This window comes from Cyrtonyx montezumae, unplaced genomic scaffold, assembly GCF_038088225.1.
Source record: "Cyrtonyx montezumae isolate F1298 unplaced genomic scaffold, pur_monq_1.0 scaffold_15, whole genome shotgun sequence".
NCBI lineage: Eukaryota > Metazoa > Chordata > Aves > Galliformes > Odontophoridae > Cyrtonyx > Cyrtonyx montezumae.
Genome location: NW_027071881.1, coordinates 7912644 through 7936608, shown reverse-complemented (window position 1 = coordinate 7936608; position 23965 = coordinate 7912644). Strand labels below are relative to the sequence as shown.

The 23965-nt window shown below is 37.3% G+C and overlaps 1 protein-coding gene across 1 annotated transcript in view; it reads right to left on the bottom strand.

Moving 5' to 3' along the window:
• Positions 1–3385: 3385 nt before the first annotated feature.
• The window catches only part of BRIP1 (BRCA1 interacting helicase 1), a 46519-nt gene continuing 25939 nt past the window's right edge, over positions 3386–23965 (bottom strand). The window contains exons 14-19 of the mRNA XM_065732060.1: positions 18873–19032; positions 18037–18158; positions 8832–8944; positions 6507–6589; positions 5174–5500; positions 3386–4432 (exon numbers count right to left, since the gene is read on the bottom strand). Coding sequence (XP_065588132.1) covers positions 3573–4432; positions 5174–5500; positions 6507–6589; positions 8832–8944; positions 18037–18158; positions 18873–19032 — 1665 coding nt within the window. The 3' untranslated portion in view covers positions 3386–3572. The remainder of the gene's footprint in view (positions 4433–5173; positions 5501–6506; positions 6590–8831; positions 8945–18036; positions 18159–18872; positions 19033–23965) is intronic.

The window sequence follows — 23965 nt, the reverse complement described above, 5'->3', positions numbered from 1 at the left end:
TCACTTAATGAGCTTCTGGGGCCTTAGAGAAGGGATGTGTAAAGGTCCCATAGCATAGTGGTTGCTGTGAGCATAACTCTGGGGAAGAAACGGGTCTTTGTTCATCTCTCCATCTCAGCCTTTGTATCATTTCTATCACCACCTAAAAAAATTAGCATTCTGGCTTCCCTTCAAGCTTGAGAGATGTACTTTAATACACACAAAGGCAAGTGTCTTCTTCTTAAACTGGGACCAACATAGACATAAACAACTAACATAAAAAGATTCCTAAATTATCCTGGAAGACAATGCTTTCCTATATTAAGCATATTAAGCACCTATTTCTAATTGTTTCTTCATGTATTTGATGAAAACACCCTACAGTTAGATCATAATAGACTGAAAATACAGGGCTTTTTTATAAAATAGAGGAGTTATTTCCAATATCAGCTTTTAGACTTTCCTGAACTGAGGAAGCTCACAAAAAATAGTAGAGATGATTTTAGAACACACCTAGTTCACATGTGCCAGCGGAGGGCAAAAGAGCAAACTGAATAATATGATGTAGGTTGTGAAGAACAACAGTGATCATACAGTTCCAGTTTGTCAGTAAAAACCCTTGAGAGCTTCATTTAAATTTGTATTCGTTTCCTAGAGTTACTGTGCCAAGATACAATCGATGTTCTCACCCCAGCCGGTAGCAAATTAACACCTAATCCTGAGAAGCAACACACCCCAGTGAATGGGCCACTGTGTTATAAATAATCTCTCTCAGCCTTCCACAATGCCAGGACCAGTTGTCTTCAGTTAACTCTTCAATGCCACTCAGAATCCCACTGCATTTCAAAGATAAATGAATATATCTGGAACACGATCAAGCAAGATAAATCTGTCTGGAAAGCTACATTAACGGTAATTTATTTCCACTGAAATATCACTTAGAATTTCCAGTAGAAAAATTAACCGATTACTCTAAAATTCCCCTCAATATCTAACTCCATGAAAGTAAAAAGGTTAAGAGTCCTACAGTACCCAACCTGAAACAGACCAGTTGCACAGGCCTTACCTTCTGCTTTTGGTAGTATTTCTGCTCCGCAGATAACACAATAGAGTCCTTTCTTGCAAGGTTGTTGGTGGTTTTCCTTCTAATAAGCCAATATACAAGTTAATGTGAATAGTCCTTGGCATATACTAGCTGTGCATTATGTACACTTAATGTATTTATATTTAAAATCCTTAAGAAATTCATCAAAACTACCTGAGATATGAAATGCTCATATTAATTCAAATCCATGTTTATCATTTATATTAACTCAAAATATAGTTTAACGTTTAACCTCACCTAAATAGAAAGAGCTTTGTATAAAATGAGATACTTTCCAGCCAATAATGCTGCAGATTATCAAAGATTAAGATTGGAAATTTGCAGAGGAACCTTGGAAAGTGGTTGATGACTGTTTCAGTATCACTATGTTCTTACACTGCAAGTCATGCAGTCATTAAGGTTGGAAAAGACTTCTAACATCATTAAGTCCAACTGTCCTAAAAATTACCTTTGAACCAGAAATTGGAAGCATGGATTATCCTGAGACAGGAATCCCACCTACAGTGGGTTACAAGCTGGAGTCTGTATGCTGTCAATAGCTGTTGCTTCTACCTATGTTAACAGGACTTGGCAACACTGGACCTTTTTGGTTCTCACGAAAAACAAGGGTTTCACAGAATCGGAACTGCAGGGGTTGGAAGGGAGCTAGAGCAAAACATACAGACTACAAATACACTGTTGCTGAGTGTTTATCTACGTATCATTTAAAAGATCATATAATAGATTGTATTTCCTCTGCACCTTGGCATTCCATAGTAATCACTTAAAAATCGATACTTTATCTACAGGGTACCTTTCTGTCACTGGTGTTGCCTCTTGCCCTAACAGTAGCTTTTCCTCTTCTGTACTGCCTCTGAACTTTCAATCCTTTAATAAAGTCAAGATATTATGATTAGACATGAGATCATGCCATCCTATTACATACAAGAATTTTCAACATTTGGAAAGTCAAACAACTCTAGGAAAGTTGGTTCAAATATTCTTACCACAGAAATTTCAAATTTTACAGTGATAGAAACACAAATAAAGATTGAATTCATACAGCTTTTATTCAAAAAGAAACTGCCCCTCTTCCTCCTCCTCCTTTTCCCCATTTTCCTGTCAGAGTTTTGGTCCAGAAATTAATCCCACAGAGAATTACCATCACCTTACCAAGTCCTGATATTCAATCAATTACTTACATTTAAATCTAAATTAGCTATGCTTATCTTCAGATATGTTTTATGTTTAAATGGCTCCCAGTGTTAGAGCTTGCTTCTGCCCTATCAAGTGGGAGCACGGACACAGTTACCATCAGAACCTGAAGATGATGAGAATTCCACAAACCTAAACGTGATCCTTATACAGCACTAGTAAAAGAAAATGCTTAACCAAATAGTAAATACTGCATGATAATGCTCATGAAAGAAAGAGAACAACATTCTTCCCACCCTTTGACCTAATTTTATATAGTTGTATTTATTGTGTAAAGAGGACAGAGAATTTAAATCACTTATGACACGAACACATTCACAGTTACGTAGAGGTGGACATCAGAATGCTATTTAGATGAACTTCTATGGAAAATGACCAGCAAAATTTTACTCAGCTCTCGTCCAGAATATACAGATGGGTATAAAACATGTGTAAAAACCTTCTATCTGCATATTGATACACGATGGAAACAAGCAATCTTCTCTTGACAATCATGAGTGACATTTTATTACAGCAAAACCTTGGTTGTTTTTATGATTGTAGTAAAAAAATCTTTAAAATTATTCAAAAAAAAAAAAAAGAGACTGAGGCAGCCTGTTATGTACAAATTTACACTGTTATGTATGGCGTAGAAAACGTGCACGAGGGGCAAATGAATGAGTCTTCATTTTGACGTGAATACATAAAATCTCTAGGGATCAGATATTGTATCTTCTCAAAAGGAAAGTTTAAAGAAACCTCAACTTCCATATAAAATGAAGATAGTTTATATTTGATTACGGCAGGCTTCTAACGTGTGCAAATGTTACTATTACATAGCTTCTGATATACTCATTTTGACAAAAGAAATTGGAGGGAATCAAGTCCTGAAGGACATACCTATTTCAGTATCTGTTCTCAGTCTACAGGATTACTTGATCTGCAAAGATGCTGTCATAGGCATTTAACGAAATACAAAAATCCTAACAAATGCAGGAAGCCCTGATTTTAGATGGATTTTTTGCTTTCCTGATGTAAACCCATTTGCGTTTAATGGCAAACTAATAAAACCTGTAAGACACAAACCTTCTCCTCACCCTGTGAGCAAGAGAATTTACCACACTTTGGTCACACAGTTAGGGTGAAGAATCTTACCTATAGCTGCAGATAACTGCAGGTTGTGTAATTTGCACAGTGAAGAACAAAATGAAATATTGAGCCTGATAATAGCATATGACAACTGGAAAGCAATCACTGCTCTGCAGCGAGGCTATATTGTAAAGAGCACTCATTACATTTCCTATGCAGGCTGTCACTATGTGCTAGCACTGTCCAGTAAAAAAGATGACACACCTTTATTTCGTGACCTGGAAAGACTGATTTTCCGCTTTTTGGTGTCCATCTCTTGAGGTTCTACCTGCTCTGCTTCTTTCCCACTAGTCATTTTTGCAGTACTAACTGCACTATTCTTACTGAGATCATTTAGCACTGTTCCATGTAAACTTGTGTTTCTGGCATCATCGTTAATCATTTCTTTTGTCTCACTTAGTGTTTTTGAGTTACTGATTACAAAAAGATCATCAGCTACTGTGGGTTCTCCACATTCAATCTGATTCTCATCTGGATCTAGTGGCCTCATTTTCTGTTCCTCTGATTCTGCATCATCATAGAGCTCTGGTGTGAAGAAAAGACTCTCATCCTCATCGTCTGCAGATAAGTCTAATGCTGAAAGTTCAGGTTTCCCTCCTACAGAAGGAAGCTCACTACAGGGCTCAATTTGAAGCTTTTGCTCATCAACATGCTCCTCAGCAACTGGAGCCTCTGCATTTTCCACTGAAAAATCAGTTGTTTCCAAATGTGATTCTCGTACACTTGGTGTATGTTCTAAAGTGAATGATGACTGGCATTGATTTAAACCACCAATAAGTTCACTAGCACCGTTCACATTCCTCCTTTGTTTGCTGCTTGCTGTGGACACCCAGTTCGTTGCTACAGGCAAAGGTGTTGAAGTCAGTGGTTTAAAGCAGCAGTGCTCTTTCATAAAATCAGAATTAGTCCGAGCGCTCTTTTTCTCTCTCTCTGTTTTAGTTGCAGACCTTCTGGGTGTGGAGTCCATATGTTTTCTTCTTTGTGCTGCATTGTGAGAATGACTCTCTACATCAACTTTCTGGCCACCTGTGAAAAATCACAACACATTAATTAATTGTATATGCCTTCCCCCTGCTGATTTACAGCATGTTTAGCACATCAAAATTACCACTGTTCTATTAGGTTTGCAGATATTTTATAATGCTCATTAAGATCCAATACAAACAAAAGCCCAGATGTTACAACTATCTTTGCACATGAATTGTCCTAATGAAATCAATAGATTAACTGGCCCATGTAAAGTGAGAGCATATGTACGACTGGATTTAAAAATCTGTATTTTTTGCTCTTTATTCTCTCACATTATTTACATCTACCTTACTCAAAGTCAAGTGATAAGCTTTTCTAAAATTGAGGAATAGATGGATAATTGCTTGTAAAGCTGTTACAGGAACTGATTATACACAAGGAGTCTCACTGAATCTAAGCAGCAGATACAGCTTGAATCAAAGCACTCATCTTGCAACAATACTCAAAATCACACATTTTAAGCTTATTTTAAATTATCTTCACATTTTTCAGTGACAAAAACAATATTAAGTGAAAGCAGTTTTGATTGCACTACAAACTTTCCAAACATTATCAGTTGTTTTAAGACTAACTGCAGTATGCTGAGCACAGCTCATATACATTTGTGAATAATTATTTTCCACCATAGCATTTCAATAATTAAAAAAACAAACATATTTGTTTCTTCCAAGAGAGATATGACTGGACATTTGAAATTCTTAATTAAGACTTTTCTCCCCCTGCAGGAAATGAACATACTTTGTTGCATTATTGCTGTGATATTGCTCGGCTGATTTGATGGTTCAGGATTAATTGAGTTGATGGTTGTAGTTAAATGAGTTTCTGTGACCAAACTTTGCTCCTCACTTTTAACAGGAACATCTGGTGACAGGTGAATAGTTGCCTCCTGTTGAGAAGCTGATGACAGCTCTTTTGAATTTAAAGGTACATGGAAAAATCCATTGCTACACTGTGATGAAAAATCAATGCCTTTCTGGTTTCTTTCAGCAAATGCATGTAAGGATTCAAGTGCACTACCAAAATTTTCATGATGCTGGACCTGTTGTCGAATCCATTTAGATAATCCTAATGGGGAGGAGAAAAAAAAAAACATTACCATAAAACTACATTATATATACCCACTTTTATTATTATAGATGCACCGCTTTTATGCCTGGGTCTTCATTTTTCTCTTTATCAAGAATTATTAAAAAGTAACTGATTTTGAGTACAGTCACTTGTGACTGTACTAAATGTATGACAAAAATTAGAATTTAAGTAAAACAAAGCTTAACAAAGGTTAAGCAAGATATTCAGAAATGATCACAACTGTCAATTGCAAAACAATGTAACGTAATATGCTTTTATACAGCAATCATTTTTACAGTTCTCAAATAGCAGAAGTCTTCAGCCTAGTATCCATTCAGGTGATGCCAGAACATGCAAGACTACAGTAGAAATGAACTTCACTGATTATCAAAACAGAATGCTTTTGAGTTCAGTGAAATATTCTTTTTACTAACAATTGCTGGAAAGAAAAAAACTGACGCAACAGAACTGGATTCTTCTGTGAAGTTTTATACTCTAAGAAAAATACTAATTTTATCAAATCTTGAACATATAGATTATATGTGCTTATATAAGTAAACTTGTTTCCTTAGATAACTATACAGATAATTTGATAATACAGATTGTATGTGTCTTTTTATTTGCATATATATGCAAATATATATAGATAGATAGATAGATGTATACGTATTTAAGGAAGCATAAGGTATACAATTTGAATGCATTTTTTGTGCAAAAGACACGTCAGGAAATGGTTTGACTTGTATCATGGCAGCTGAGCTCCACCTGCTGACCAGACAGCAACATTATCTGTTTACTCCTCCATAGATGTCTTTCCTGAACAGATCAGGAACAAAGACACATAATGCACTGGCTCCTAAGCACTTTCTTTTCAACTGCAATTTTTTTAGTTTCATGGCTATACTTCGTTTCCTCCTCACCTGTATTTGTACAATCATATTTCTGTAATGTTGATTTGTTAATAGGAAGTCTCCCAGATTATTTCTTTTAAAAAACAGCTTACCAGTTATGTACTTGTTAGGGTTATTCCGGAAGCGGCCATCAACTAAGATGAGAGCACCCCAATCATTCCTATGTCTTATACACCTACAGGCAAGCAATAAGAAAATAATGTCTGTATAATTAGTGGCCACTAATTAGTATAATTAGTAAAAAAAAAACTGTGGGGATCAGACAGGAGAAATTGTTAAGAGTCAGCTTGTTGGGATATGTGAAAATACATCAAGTATTTTCCTACTTCCTTGCAGCAAATAATATTCATTCTGGATGCACAAACAACACTACCAGAGTATATCACAGAATTTGTTTTATGTGAAAACAAATTAAAAACAAACAAATATTTAGCATCTAATCAAAGCACATATTTGTTTTCCACTCTTAACTGGACAAATTAAATATTGAAAGGAAAAAACATAAAAGGAGAAAAGAAAATGAACTCTGATGCAGTGGGAAGAGTTTGGATTTTTCTTTTCTTAAAGTAACTATGCATTTTCATAAAGCAACGTACAATGGCACAGATCAAAGATTGGGTGACACTGTTTAGTTTGTAGCTGAGATTTTATAGACTTACAAAAATGTTCCAACATTCACTTCACGTGCGCTGATATTTTTAACATTATTCAGATTTCCATACTGCCTCCCAATAATAACATGAGTGAAATATGGAATAGAATCTGTCAGTTATAGTTCAGGATTATTATATCTGTTGCTTAAGATATTTTGGAAGATGTTTACTAATGCATATGAAAACACACGTGTATCAGTCAGAGCTTAAAATGGGAACAGTGAAGCTGAAGAAACAGTATTTGTTTATATTTGAAATCTCTCCATGATAAGAAAAGCTACCACAACTTCTTTCAGAAACAGACTTCTTCCCATTTCTTATTTTTTCATTGCTTGGATAAGGGTTAACACCCAGAGTTTAGATGAATGACACACACTGGAGAGACATCCTGCACTTTCAGGAGAAGCAGCAGTGCAAGGAATTCATCGCTCGGCGTCACCTGGCCGTACACACCATCTGTTCAATTCCCAAAGGCTGCTATTTCATTTCATGGACTTGTGTTCCTTTTTTATACTGTAAGAACACTGAATTAAGAGCAAAGAGCCAGGCTGAGATCTAGCATGCTTCTGCTCACTTCCATCCCCGCAGGCATCTGCAGCAACTACTGTTTGTGTATCTACAGCAACTACATCCCGTGGCTGTCACAAAAAGCTGTATTGTGATTTATAATAACTTAGTAGGCTGCTCTGTTTTTATAAAAATTGTCATCCTTTGCTGTCATCCTTCACCAAACCTCAGCCAGTAGGGACTTAGTCCAACAATACTGCACACAATTTACATGTTTATTGCAGAATGGAAGTCAATTTTCTCCCGTTATTTTGACTAACACAAGTTCTTTCACATGACAAATGATACAAGTAATTTTCACTAAGCTAGAATGAAGTTAAAATTTATTCCACGGTGACAAAGCTTCAAATTAATTTCTTACTATTACATTTCACCACATCTGTCAGCTTCTTAGCTAATTATAAGAGGAATCTGAGATACCAATAACAATAATATACAGTGAGATTTTATTTACTCAGACTATATTGCCCCAAGTTTGTTTCTAAGCCTTCGTTCATATCACTGTATGTTGTCTATAAACGTGCCTGCGCCTCTATCATAGAGACGTATGTCACACATACATGTACAGCATCTACAATGGATACAGCTGATAGCAATCTCTGTATGGCAAACTTTGCTGGGGAAGGATGAACTAATTCTGTCCTGTTAATAAAATTTCAGGGAATTATTTCATTTGAGAAAGTAAGCTATGCCACTTCTGAAGCTGGAAAGAGATCAGCGAGCACGATAATTGAATTGACCTTTTGGAAAGGCCTGAGAAAATAAAACCTAAACCAATATTTGTCCCTTTCAAAAATACTGTAAACTAAACGTTAAAACAAAAATGTTCTAAGCTCATCAAGAGTATAATTAGTACATCTGAAGAGACCTAAGAATTTTCACTTGGTTTATAAGCTCACAATTATTATTCTTCTGCAAATGCTTTCGTTTCTGTGTATCTGAAGAAATAACAAATAAACACCTGCAGCCTAATTATGCAGAATGAAAAATGAAAATTCTAGAATCTAACTATGCTCAAATACACAACAGAAAAGCAGACAGTTGCCTGCATGGAGCAGATGAATACCAGATCTATACAATAGGACTTTTCTGGTCTGATTTACTTCATGTTAATAATGAGGAATCAATCACTGAAGACATCACAAGCAAAACATTCTACAATGAAACACGTTCTTAATCATGCTAGGTTTATCTCACCTTCCCAGGGCCTGGTTCAAAGCCCTGTATGCCTGGATTTCATACCACTGGCTCCCTGATAAAAGGCCTCTTGTAGTTTTGTGCTGATCATTGTACTTCCTCTTCAATTCAACCTAAGAAAGAAATCACAAAATATTGTTTGCAATCATGATTTTGAAAAGGAAATGTTCTAAAATGAGAAAAGAATCAAAGACTGATTTAATCATTGAATATTATGAGGAAAAAAGAGAGCTTGTTAGATAAGATAGATTAGAAACAACAATGATCTCATGGAAAGTCTCCCAAGTTTTGTCCACAGTTATCATTTATTCACAGTTGTGATGCGGTGAAGACTTTAATGTTCCAAGCTGGCAAAGTCAAAATATGCAACTGATTCATAGCTGTAGTTTAAATGGAGCAGATACAATAAACTAGAAACGTATCATCAGATCTGCTATGAAGCAAATGGAATTTGAAAACATTCAGTACAAATTTCACAACACAGAAGACTGCACCTGTATTACATAAATACTTCAGGAGTGCTTTAGCAACAATGACTTAATACAATGAACATTTCTAACCATAAAACATTTGAAAGGTCTCAGATATCCGTGGCCAAGCGAGTCCATTAACTGCAAGGCTCAAGTTTGCAACCAGCAGGTTATGAAGTTGGGAATTCATCTGTTGTGGCAAAAGGAAATGCTGGAAGCTCCAGAAGACAGCAGCTCCATAACCTATTTTGCTGCAGAATACCCTGAATGTTGGTTGCCAGTAGCTGTACTTCAGTTATTAATCATAATGCGTGCCAGGACACTGTCATTACCCAGCATCAGTACCCAGCAGGAAGCAAGCTGCTCTAGCCACAAAAGAATGAATTCCAGCACACTCATCAGGACGACCATTAATACCTGTATTACTCACAGTTCATATGAGGCAGTGTGCTGATATACAGTCAATCCTTCAAGGCATGTTTGAAGTGCAGAAAAAATACACTGTAACGCCACAACGTGAAGCAAAAGCGGAGGGGCCATGTAATTGGTTTAAGCTGCAACAGTGTCCCCAGAGCAAAGCTGCTTGTGCAGGCTGCCTGTGACTGCTGCAGTGTTACTGCACTTGCTGAGCTCCTGCTGGCCACAACCTTTTGCTATATGATGCAACACCAAACGACTGAGGACTTCAGGCTGGGAAGTATTTACAAGCAGCAGCCTCTCCTCACTGCTCTCTGATATCAACTGTGAAACAAATTCCTTGACTCCCTTTTACTGATCGTCTGGACAGCTTTGCATGAAGTGCCTGGCCTGAACTGGGGCAAGAATTGTTTAATTGAACATTATGCACAGTCGTAACGGAGAGCAAAAGAATTTCTCATTACTGTGGGGGAGGTGATGGTTGTGTTTGTTGAACTGTTTTTTAAAACAAACAAAACTACACCAGAAAGGGCCCTTTCTTTGCTCTTTTGTACAGTATTAACCTTTCTAAACTGACAAGTGAAAGGACACGCTTCAGGAGAGAAAACAGCAGACTTCTAACCCCTTCTGACAGGTAACTTTCAAGCTGGATTTGGATAAGAAATTTTATTTTATGTACTTATGCCCTTTAAATTGCCTGTCAAATTCACAAATTCAATCTTTACAGCCAGAAAATAAATTCAGTTTGATTTCACAGATTTAATATTTGTTCCAGTCACCTTGAATATATTGACTGGCATATGAGGTCTCCTTTGCAACTTTCAAAACAGAAGATGATTTCTTCTGAGCAGCTGGGGAGCATTAATACCAATCTTTAAGAAGGAGCTAAAGTGTAACTGAGCAATTCCACATACATAAGTGCTACTTAGAGGAACAACAGGGTACTCCTCACCATACGAAATGAGGTTGGAGAATTTCACCAAAGTCTTTCAAACCTAACCAATGGCAACAGGAGAAGGCAGAGCAGCCAGATCATCTCTATTATAATGTATTACCCACAAATAAAATGCACTGTAGCTACATTCCAATACGTATTAGCGTTATGCAAATGTATATGACTCATAATGCCCATCAACAATGGCATTTCATTTTTCAAATTACAAAAAAAAAGAATAAATCAGCACTGCCTTGGTCTAAATGTCTAAAACATTTTTTCTATCTTGATGTATAAAGGGTTAACAGAAAGCAAACATTGGGTTTTCTCACTTTGACAATCATGTCTCAGCATGAGATGACAACTTACGTTGCTGAGAGTTCAGTTTTCATTATAAGTCTACGAAAGGTAAAAGGCCAGGGCATGTCATTTTAATGCAATCAGAATCTATTTCATTGTATAACTCTTACATTATCAAACATCAAATCAACGCCCGATTCAAAATGACATGTTGCATATGTGAAAAAGCCAGTCTCTCCTGCTAGCAAATATCCTAAATGTGCAGTAAACCACAGGCTAGAAGGGATTAGTTAAAATGTCAAAAGACAGCCTTTTACTTTTACCTGTTCATCCTTAAAAATATACTCTTAGCTATCAGGCATGCTTTACAGACAAATAGCTTCGGCAGGCAGCAGCAGAAGGCCCACGGCAAGCTCTGCCATCTTGTAGCTGTCAGACAGATTAGGCTTTGATCTATCTGGGAGGTCACGGTCACATTCACATTTACTGAAGTCTAACAGCATTATACCTGCTAACCGCTCGTTCTTTTAATGCTTAATTAGTTCGACATCTTTCACTATGGAATATCAACTGAGAAATAGCAACAAAAAGTAAATGCCATGAATAAACTTCCCTATTCCTGTCTTGGAAAAATCTTTTGAGGCAATTTCTACTACAAGACCAAAGAATTTTGATTTTTTTTTTCCTCCAATCCAAGTAGTAAAACGAGGGTTGGTTTTGTTTGGTTTATTTCGGGTTTTTTTTCCCAACAACTGCATTAAATATTCAACAATGCTCATTATATTATATTTTAAATGTTGACAACTGAGGAAAAAAAGAGGATAAACAACAGTACTACACCTGAAGAATTAATTCAAGTGATAGGCAAATAACTAACAAAGTGGGCTTATACTGGAGTTACTATAGACTGTATTCATCAGCCTATGACAAAAAGCTCAAAGGACAAAGGCAAATAACCTCGGAGCTGTATCAATACACACATACAGGCAGGGACATGAAGACACGTGGAAACTCACACCCCCATCTCTTCAGCATTATCTTCCATAGAAATGAAAAACAGAGAATGGATATGAATGTTCTCAGTAACTTGCTTCTCTGGGTTTAGGAGGACAAATTGTAATGGAAATAAAGACTACTGCCTACATCATGCAGTGAGCTTTACAACACACGTTTGTGTTTAACATCTAATTACCCACCTCCCGAAACCTAACAAAATTCAGGTGGTCACCTCATTCCCTGCTTTCACCCCTTGTCCCCTAAAAAAACCATGAAATTGTTTTTTAAGCAAATCTACCCTCTTAAAAACCTCATGTGTCCAGTTAGAGTCTCTCCCCCACCTGAAATAGCAATAATCAGAACTCTCCAAGAACACGTTTGGCATCTACTTTCCTCCTGATGAATGCCAAGTAATCATAAATGTCTGCAAGTGCGGGAAAATAAAAGACATGAAAATCTATTTTTTTTCTTCTCTTTTACACGTGAGAAAGCTTAAATGAAAGAAGTATGAAATGGTATAGCACTTAACTTTCCCCACCCCCTTGCTTTAAAAATAGTAACAACATCTGTGAGATTTAAGACTAAATAATGCATGTATACAGACGTGGGTGAAGCATAAGATTCACCTATCTAAACACAACACCTCAATTTACTAGCCCTCAGGAGGAAGTTATTATGGTAGGATATTACCTTCAAATGCTCCAGGCATTCCAAGTACAAACAGTGTTAACACATATAACAGTATGAAATAAGCAAATGCTCATCACCTGAAGTTTATTAAACTAGAGAATGTATATTACAATTACTTCTTACAATGAAGTAATGAATGACGAACGAAGACTGAACCAAGCAAGGAAAATTAATTAAATGTGCAAATTAGAAAGAAAAAGAAAACCATGGAAGTGTCAAGAAAGAAACTATATATGGAAAAAGACAAATAGTTTGTTTCCCTATAATCCAAAACAATTAAAAGTGAGATATCACTTATAAAAGTAAAGGCAAACAACCTAACTATTGCATGTCAGAGTCTGCTAACCGGCCAGCACTACCTTCAGGGGAAGAAAAGCAGCAGTACCACTTCATGCAAAGTCGTACCTCCTGCGTGATGTGCTCACAAGCTATTCTATGACTAAATGCTTCCCAAGTATTCTCACTCTTAATCCCAGTGTTAAAGAGATGGGAAGCTTATGTAACGCCACAACCTCCGAACACTTTGAGTATTGTCAACTACACCATGCAGCATCTCCGAGATCCTGGAGTTGTACGGTTTGACAAATCTCGTAGCACATTCACCCCAGGCACATCAACTCATCTCAGTCTTGTAGGCTTGGAGGGACTGTGAACAAGTGACTTGATTAAAATCTAATGCAACCAAAACTCTCCTCTGAAGAGAAAATTCAATCCATTTCCACTGAAGCAGAAGTGAAAAAAATCAACCAGCTTCCCCTGAGGTACAACGCTGCTGCGTACGCTCGGTGCTGCTGCGGCAGAGGTGAAGTGGTAAGTGTCAGTCATCCTTACAAATCCCCAAGGTGATAGCTTCACTTTTAAAGCTTTCAACATACTTTGACAGTGAAGTAAAAACTTAAAGGTCAACGCTACTTGCTAAGGATAAGATAAACACAAGAAAATCACTTCAGAATTTTTTATGGATCATAAAAGTGAACTATTAAAGGTAAAGGGAAAGTTTTGATTTGTGGTATTATTTATCCAAAGGCTTAACTTCCAGATATACTCAGAGATGATTTCTGTAATCTATGGCAACATATTGACATTAGCCTTGCACCAATAGAAGAAAAATGCCATCCAGCAGCCTTGCAAGTAAAGCTGAACTGAAACGCTCCCTTGCTTAGCCACAGGAATGCTCCATGCCAGAGGATTTTGCAGCTACTCCCACAAATGGAGCCTCCACTTAAGAAAAGTACAGATGGCTCTGACTTTCTACAACCATTTTTGTTTCAGGAAAGGTGGGAAGGGAAAGGCTTCTGTGATATCTTCCTGCTGATGTAAGTAGCAGCCGCACCATCTCCGACTGACATTGGCATTGCCAACGAACAAAATACCACGATGCGTGGCTTTCCCATGCAAGTTCCATACATTTATCTCTGCTCCTTAGTTTATATATTTTTTCCCTCTCAGTAATGGAGTGAAGGTGAAAGTAAACATAACGATTTCCTAAGCCTGGGCTAAGACAGAAAATCACACCAGAAAAAAAGACCACTCTCCACAATCACTTAAATCATACTGATGTCAGATCTTCTGAAAATGATATCACGCATACTGTAGGGTTTTATGAGGTCAAATTTGACAGGAAAGACGAGGTAAAGTTTCTCAGAAACATCTGAAATGATACAAATATCTCAAGTTTTTGATCCTTCCAGAAGAGAAAGAAACTTCAGCCCCTATGGCGACGTGAAGCTGCATATAACCAAGAAGATTGTAACTGAGATGATGTGTTCTTTCACTCTTTACAAATTATATCGCTGGAAACAACAAAGGAAACATTTGCTATCATAGTTCATAATCACAGCATGGCAGCAATGAGGAATACTTCTCATTAATGGCAAACAGCTACAGTTTTTGAGTAATGTCACTGCACAGGAAGTCCAGCCTTACCAAGTTTATTTTTTTGCACATCTCTTGATATTAAAGGGTTTGCCTGTGTTTCCCTCTATATTTTGCTACGCTCTCTTTGCTGTTCTATGATTATGTACACTCTACTGTACTGTGATCAAAAGCATCTGGAAAGGTGGAAGTGAAGAAATGCTCTCTGGGAAAGTTAGCTTAATGCCTGCACTTCAGAGCCGCCCATTATCAACATTTCATAGCGAGTTCCTTTATTTTCAGGTCCCCAAGGTAAAAGCAGTAAATTATGACTTGAACTAAACAAGTCACACTTGGCTCCAAAATCAGATTTTCCTACCTCTAGTTTCAGGTCCCAGAGGTGGGCAGAGGAAAACCTGGTCACAGCCAAAGAAGTCATTTTTGGCTCTGAAATACATTTTCCTGCTTCTCAAGAGCCAAACCCTACCATTGAGAGTACCGTAGCTTTAAGCAATCCTTTAACATTTCTTTTATATATTTTGCTTTAGCAACCTGATTCTTCAGCAATACGAAACCATTTTCAATCATACAGAATTACAGCTTTGGCCCCTCTTTCTTAACACAGTATTGTTATTATTAAGTACACTTAGGAATCCTAATCGTTGCTTTCTTCCTAACACTGACAAGGAGTTTTAGACTCTTCTCTTTGTGACAGCAAGTGAATGTAAGTACTTAAAATTCTTAAGTGAAGCAACTGGAAAAGAAAATTACATTATTTTTAATGGTTCTACACAAAATAATGCAACACACAAAGGCATACAGTAACTGAAGGAGACCCAACGCTTGCCTTTTAACACCCGAAATCGTAGCATATATTTACAACACACATATGGAGAAAATAATATTGGATATTTTACATCATATTTGGTGATGAGTTTTTTGTCCAAGAATGATGTCTGGATCTAAAATGCTACAACTCAGAATACGTAACAGGAATTAATGAATAGTATGTTAGCATCAGATAACATGTACGTGGGATTACGCATCTTTTTCTGCCACATTATTTATGTTCTCTAATATTAGTGTTCGCTGGTCTTAGCATCAAGTTACAAACCATAAAATATATTTAGAAAGCAGGTTGATCACAGACAAGTAATACTAGTGGAGATGAGCCAACATCAAGTTGCCAACATAAAATATCGGTCTCCAAAGGCACAATTCAATAAACCCTTATGACTGTGCATAGTCCTAGTAGTATTAAAAGGATTACTCACACAAGTAAGAGCCATGTGCAGGAGTAAGGGGTTATAGAACTGAGTCTTAAGAGGACTTTTACTAACCCAAAAAGCAGACAGTGCTTTTTCTACATAAAAATACACTTGCATTTTTTCTTATTTACACCAATCTCAGAAGTATCCCATGAATGTTCCTAGGGAATTGTTAACCACTTGCAGTTTCTATTTATAAAGGGATATCACTACTAATAATATTAGTTTCTTCAGTACATATACAAAGCATCGGTTGCTTTGTAAAACAATAGATGCAACTGTTTTCACAGGTGTATGTTTACTTAGGTCTAAATTGACTTGTGCCACCATGTTTTGAATTGTCTGCCCAGAATCCAAGCTCCGTGCAAATCCCCAAAGCTGGAAGGTTTAAATTTTTCAGTATTTAGCCTATCTTCTGATTCAGTTGATTCACATGATTATGGGAGCTTAAGTCGTAAAAGAAGCATGCACTACTCCAGAACTTCTTGAGGTATCGACTAAACGAAAGCTTTGGACCAAACAGAGCATTATTCAACTTGCAGGGAAGTACTGCTAGTTGGATATCACTTTGAATCCAAACTGTTGATCAAAAGACATGTTCAAAATAAGAACAGTTTCCCCTAGCACTATTCTAGCAGCACTACCACACACCAGCCAGCTCCTCAAATCTGATGTTAAGAGACCACTGCATGCCCTCCTCTCATTTAGAATTGATCACTGGAGTGCTTTGTGCATTACTGCATCTAAATATACACATACAAACCTTTAGCTGTGTGCAATTTGGCAGCTACTGTTTCTATCCTTACTTAAAAATTTAGAGATTTTCTTCAGTCTGATTTAAGCAAACAAAAAAAAGATTAACCTAACACTGGCATTTTGGAACTGTTATCAGTAATGATGTGCACTGCCCAAATTTCTATTATAATACACATTTGGTTATATCCAAAAGAAAATCAAATGCAGTATTTTAACCTTTAAGAACATAATCCATTGTGAGCACAATTCACCACTGACACATACTTCTCAATTCAATTTTGTATAATTTAGAAGAGAAAAATATTGACATTCTGAAAATCATTTAGAGCAAAACGTAAGAGTTCCAGCTCTACTACAGGCCAAGAGTTTCCAAAAGATTATTTCAGCAAACATTTCTAAAACAAAGCATTTCTGACTCTACAAACTGTAATGAACATTCTTTAAATGTACATGTTTTTATACTGAAGGACAGGGTATTATATTTAAGTAGAAGAAAAATGTTATGGCTGAGTAAGTGCCTCAAGAAAGTTATGCAAACACAGAGAACACCGCACTAGGCAGCCACTGCTAACATAACCCTACTAGTCCTCATAGGATGTGGGTTTTTCCTACCGAGGGTCTAACTAGGCACATGCCGTAGACAACAAAGAAGTCTTTGGTTGTTCACTTAAGCTCAGAACACATCTCTAAAACCAAAGTTGAGGCAGCTTGAGCATTCAAGTGCAAACCTATGGTTTTCTTGTTTGATTTGGCACTATTAATAACAAGAATCCAGCTGTTTCTGATATTTCTTCTGTGCTACTTGTTTCTTAGTTTCATGAAGAAGTCTAAAAATGCTCTAAAAGGTGCACAAAGAGAACAGAGACAGTGGCCATCATACTGAAAAGAAAAGAGCCAGCAATGAAGCACTGTGTACTAAGCTTATTTTTAGTGATCTTACATGCAAGTTAGTAATATACATTCTTTTCACTAAGTAGAAAGTAAGTCTAGAAAAATGTTTTTCCATATTCATTGGCTTTCTTTTCCTTAATAAAAGCCTGGACTCAGCTAGAAACTGCCTGCTCTCATGGAACATTGTCTGACTACAAGACGAGCTCTGTTGAAGTCAAAAGAAAGGAAGTGTCGATGCAGTCAATTGCACAGCAACACCAAAGCAACAGGATACAACTCTGGCCACCTGCTGAATAATGCATAGCATCAAATTTCCTTAATTGGAGACACATCAGAGTACTGCTTTTAGGTAAAAAAAGAGCATTTTAACAACACAAAAGCTTTGCTAGCAGCGTCAAACCAATCTACAGTACTTCTACATAGCATGATATATTTGGAATTATGGAAGTGGGCCAACAAGACATTCTGAGCTGTCCCACCTCTCAACTGTGTAGAACATACTAAAGAATTCAAACAGGATTGACAGGAGTCCAAAGGTAAACATTTCCAACAAATTTTGTGCATATTTTGTATTTAACACAGGATATAAAAAATAACATAACTCCTTCAATAAGATATCAGTATCCTACCTGAAGGTCTTTCACATTTGGAAACGGAATACCTATGGTCATAACTGCTCGGGCATTCTCATCACAGAAATCCAAGCCTTCACTAACTTTTCCTCTGCACACAGCTATAAGGAGTGCTCCATCTTGAAGAAGCCAAAGAGGGACATGCATCATTCCCAGGGGTAAGGGGAACATCAAAAGAAAGTTTCAGCAGTATCTTTAAAAAGTTCAACATATTATAGCATAATACATTGTGCATCTGCCTGGAAAAGGTGAGGGGATTTAAAATGAGAAGCATTTTTTTTGTTAGAGTGATGAGATCAACTCTATTTTCGTTGATAAAACTGCTACAAGTAGCAAAGTATTTTTCCACTATGTATGGCAGTGATACTTAATTATGCATGAACCACATGCATTTACTACAAAGTCTCAAATTTAAAGCTTTCAGCTCTGCACTCCAAAAAACTATGTACCTGTTGACACACTTCATCCTTTACTCTTTATACTAATATTCAGGTGTTTTGAAAATAAATCCTACGGTAGCTGTAATATACGATAAATCAATCTGTGACTGACTCTTCGAGAAGCCAGTCTGCACCCTGCTGGACACACAAACACATTCCTACACAGTTCACTGCCTTTTGATTACCACTGTCAGGATTGTGCATCAACCTGTGTGTCCCTTTATTCTCATGCAAGCATGGAAATAGCTCTTAATCTTCCTCGTTTATAACGATAATTTATCGAGATGAAGTTAACTTCAGAGTTCATCCATACCTTATAACTGTTGAGAATAATATCACTTTTTTTTTTTAAGTTGAAGAGACAGTATTAACTATTTTGTCTGCAGAAAGTACCTTTTTCTCCCTTAAATTTTATTGCATCGTAGTATATTTTCAGCAATTCATCGAAGTCACTTTTTGCTCCTCCCTGAGGCTCTGCAATGACTGTCTTAACGTTCTCCAGGTTTCTCCATAAGCCAGTGTGCATCCAGCGGTCTTTTAACTTGTCCAACAGCTGCAAATTGAAAAACCCAGAAGAGATTAAATAAGTGGTCAGTTCCACCAACTGTTCAAATAAAGCAAAGACACTTATTGCGGTGCAATTGTATTATTTTTGCATTTATGAAAGCAAGTTCCACAGCTCTGCAATACTGGTATTGATGCAGGTACTTATCAACAGCCTCCTCTGCTTTGAGGGCCTGTCAGCTTTGTTATAGCTACCAGATTCTGAACTGCACTTACTGCACTCCAAATCAGCACACGGTCACATCCTGTAAGCAAATAAGCTTGCTCCTTACGTAGTGTGAGCGTAATAGAAATATGTATTGCATTATTTAAAGGTAAGTTTAGAAATATCACAGGCACTGAATTGCACAGGTGGGCAGGGGTCAATTCTGCAGTTAGCTGCCATCACATCTTATACCCATCAGCTGTTAGACTGAATATTACGAAGGTAGGGAGCAAAAGTCATTCCTGCAGGTAATATATTCGTTTGATGGCGCACAGCACTTTCCTTCGGACCAAAGAAAAGCAATGACTACATTCCAGCATGAACTGAGTTGATCTGGTACATCCAGAGCAGAGGGGACAAATAGTTTGCACATTACTTTCTGAATGCTGACTAGCTTTGTTCAAGCTCCTATTCAAGGAGTTCTGACTACCTACTGGTATTGGGACACCGTTCTCAAACAAGCACAGAAAGACCAAATGATGAAGAGTAGTAACACTTCCTACACATACAGATGTCACTGCAAAAGAAAGCATCTCTTCTAAAAGTGCCTGCCCTGTGCTCGTCCACTTCTCTGCCAGCTCAGTCATTTCTTGGCAGCATGCTATCTGTAATCTCTTTTTGTAGAAAAGGTTATATTATGAGCACGCAATGACAGTGCATCTGGCCATCCACAGTCTGCCATAAGTCCTCAGTTCTTGGACATGATGTGGAGATAATTCTGGTAAAGAAGAGAACCGAACAAATGATGCACCTAAGTACATCCACTTAAGCTGTATTAGAGCTGCCACTGACTGCAATATTATCAGCTTTTCAGATTTCATTCTTCCTTCTGTGAAGCTAATGCCTGCCCAGGCACTCACTTGACGGGCTGTGCTAAATTCACTTCTGCCTTCTCTTTGCCATGTCTGACAAAAGGAGGCTGAGGAAACAATACAGACAGGATGCACTTGGGTATAACTGAACTTGAATTTTACATATATAAAACTATCCACATTAAGAGTTCTGAGGATCATTTGCCCCAGCCTTTTTTGGTCTTATTATCTCAGCTACTGAAATCAATGAGTATTTTTCACAAACACACCCCAATAAAGCATTCTTAGCAGAAAAACTGCTTCTTAAATTAAGTGAATCAAAGTCTCAGAAAAGTCAAGATTCCTTACCAGAATTACTTAACCCCTCAGCTCCACTGGCTTTCTTCCATACTTAAAAGTAGCATAACTTCCATGCATCACCAAAAAGATGGCACTAGAAAACCTTCCTCCAAATTCTTAAGAAAATGCCTTTTCTCCTTTGTGCTGGCCCCTCCAGGCATGTATTTATAAGACCACAGGAGGCTCACGTTTTTTGTTTAATCAGCATCATCGCAACAGAAAATCTACCATTTTTGATGAAAGTTATTACCTCTCCCATTGAATAGCACTTCCAGGACATGAAAACTTTCCTGTGCACAGAAACCTAAGCACAAGCATACACAATACCTGGGCTATCACCACAGGCACTAAAACAACCAGAATTATGGACATGACTGCATACAAATAAATAAAATATAAAACACATACATGCCTCGTAAGAGCTATGAATCAAAGGCAAGATTCTCATAAAAAATTATTTCACTTCACATTGGAAAAGTGTAAATGGGAGCAAGATATAATGCCAGGAATCACAAGGAACAACCATTAATGCCCACAGTCAGTCACTCTTTCTACCCAAGGGAATAATAGCTTCTGTGGTAGAAGGCAATCTGCGTATATTTTATTAAATCCCCTAAAAATGGATTCTCAAATGGTTTATTAACAAATGCTCTTCCTCCAGGAGAGCAGAAAATCTTGTTAGAAAGAATCTGCCATCTTCCCATGCACTGAAGGATGTTTACTTTGATAGCTTTATTCTTGTTTTCCTTTCTGCAACTTAAAGACACCTGTAAGCTACGACCCACAGAAATTCTGAGCTCAGTACTTAGATTTACTGTTCATTTTTGTCAGCATTCTCTTTTCCAGGCTGCTTTTGAAGCACTCTTGAAGTTTGAGAATGGAGAACAAAGGTTTTTTTAACATCTCTTGCCATTATGTTGTGCTCCTATGCTAAATCCTCTCATCCTGTGTCCATGAAGGAAAAGCTTTGCCCCTTTCCATTTGCTGTTTTGTTTTATTCGGTGCCAAAAATTGCATTAGGGGTTTCCCATGTCATGAAGCAAGACCAAAGATTTGTTTAATGTGTTTTACCCTGAGGCAAGTTCACTGTAATTTCCAGCATCTTAAAGAAGCCGAGAAGTTAACTTGCAGCAGTCACACTGCTGCAGTATAATTTGGGAACACTTCTTTTGCAGCATTCAGTAGCTCCGACAGTGAGTGTTAAAGCAGCAAATACTGTGATGAGGAAGGGTCTCATGGAGAACACAGTGAGTTACATATTCTGACTTACAGCTCCTTAGCTCATCCTGCTACAAGCACCTGTTACTACATTTCCTTACGTAGAGTTGTTCCTTCAATATTTTAGCATTAGTTCAGATCATGGACAGATCATACCTCGCTAATAGGTGAAAAGGGGAACACAAATAATCCATCAAAAGTGCTTGGGGAAGCAATGGACTCCAAAATGAAAGAGGATGATCAAGAGCAATGCAGAAAAGGATAACGAAGTCATCATGACCTAAGCAGCACCTGACAGAATAAACTCCAGATTTATTAGCTACTTTAACAACTATTAACTAGTTTAATAACTGTCGGTTATAGCTGCAGTGCATAAACTTGTGCAACTATAAAAGTGCATGCTATTTTGTTACCCACATGTCTATATAATGGCAGCTGAACAAAAGGTATTTCAAGGGGCACAAAATTCCCACAAATCTCTCATAACCCCCCCTTCAATCTGGGATTAAACACCAAAAAAATGCTTCTCCCAAACTTCAGTATCTTTTCATCTCACTTGTATGTAATTCATTTTCATGATAAAACTTTCAACTGATATTTAACATTTTCTTTGTTATTTGGATACAAAGGGTAGCTGAGGAGAAAAAGTAAGCAGCCATTACGTTTTTCTTAATAAAAATCACAGTATTGGCACCACTGTTAGTGCAAAAAGTCAGAGATTCTCAAGGGACTAACATTGATCTAAAAGCCTTTTCCCATGCAGAACTCTTCATGTGTTTGCTACTAGAATTTTCTTTTTGAATAAGCACTGCTTCAAATCAAAGTGTGTCTCCAGTGGGCTGGAAATGTGTTTGAAGGGTCAAACAGAAGTTCTACACACAGTCAGCACAAAACTTCAGAAAGGGAAAGCAGGCATCTCCAGCCAACCCTGAGGGTGAGCAACAGGACTTCCATCGCCCGGCTCCGCTCTGGTAGAACCAAGAGGGCTTAGGACTAGATGTGCAATCACCTGCAGAAAACAGAGTTAGCATTCACACCCATGTGTAAGCAACATACAAAGATGTGGCGTTGGTATAATGAGGTATATTTACATAATCTTTTGAGGACTACTTCAGTAATGCACTTGTCATTTTGCAGTACCAAAAACTAAGAAATTGCATTAAAATGAAACTCAGTTTTCTCATACTACAAAATGCTTCCCACTGCATGGGCAATCTGCAGGTAAACAGCACAGGTTGCTTCATACATCACCAGATAACTCACACTGCATTTACATCAGCTGCATCCTCTTCCTGCCAGTGGCAAAATATATATATGTTTTTTTTTCCTAAATCCATAGGCTGACAGATCCTTCTGCAAATTTAAGCTATTAGGATAAAGAACATCATATTTTCCACAAAAGTAATCCTCTGATGATCTCAAGGCACAGATGTTTTTATAATGTATCTAATTCCATAGGCATTGCATTACCTTTAATAAGCTTTGAGGACGAGGCACAGCTTGCTGAATCGACTGCTTAACTACAGCTCTAACTTTTCCTTCAAACCACTCTCCTACTGCTCTCAAAGCTCTCCTCTATTCAGCATGATGCCTAATTACCCAGTCAAACGTTCTCCTACTATTTAGAAAGAATTAAGCCATTTCTATATTAGTGATAATCCCAAAATAAATGCACTAAATGAATGCATTTATTATGTTGCTTAAACACTAGTGGTCTCAAATCCATGTCATTTCAAAGAAGCCTTGGAGATCATCCTTTGCCAGACTCCACCCACTTCTTTAACATCACTTGCATGCTGGCATTACAGGCTGCTATTAAAAATGCTTCTTCGAGAACTCACGATGTTCTGGAAAAGTACAGAATTGGCAGAATTCATTCAAAATTTCTCTGAATGACAATGAACCTCTGGGACCTATTAGGAACCTTCAGTTTGGGGTAAACGACAGTTTACAAAGTCACTGTGGTGGCGTGGGAACAGTAGTTTCATTTTATTTCTACATTTAAAAGAAAAAAAGCCACTGAAGGTTAAAAGTAAATACAAAGGAAACAGAGTAATGAAATGGGAACAGAGAACTGAAGGGACAAGAGATGGCCAACTGCATGGAAGGGTTTTGGGTGAAAGGAATGAGCTGAGCTTCCTTCCAGGAACAAGAAAGAAAGCATCTGAATCAACTGATCGAGAAACTCCAATGAGCATCATCCAGGTATTCCAAATGAATTCTGAAATATCACTCCAGAACTATTAATAAAGCCTGCTCTAAAGAGCAGAACATCCTTTAATAAGAACAGAACGTGTATGAAGAGAAAATAAACACAACGTGGAGGAATATCGTCAAAAAATATCACA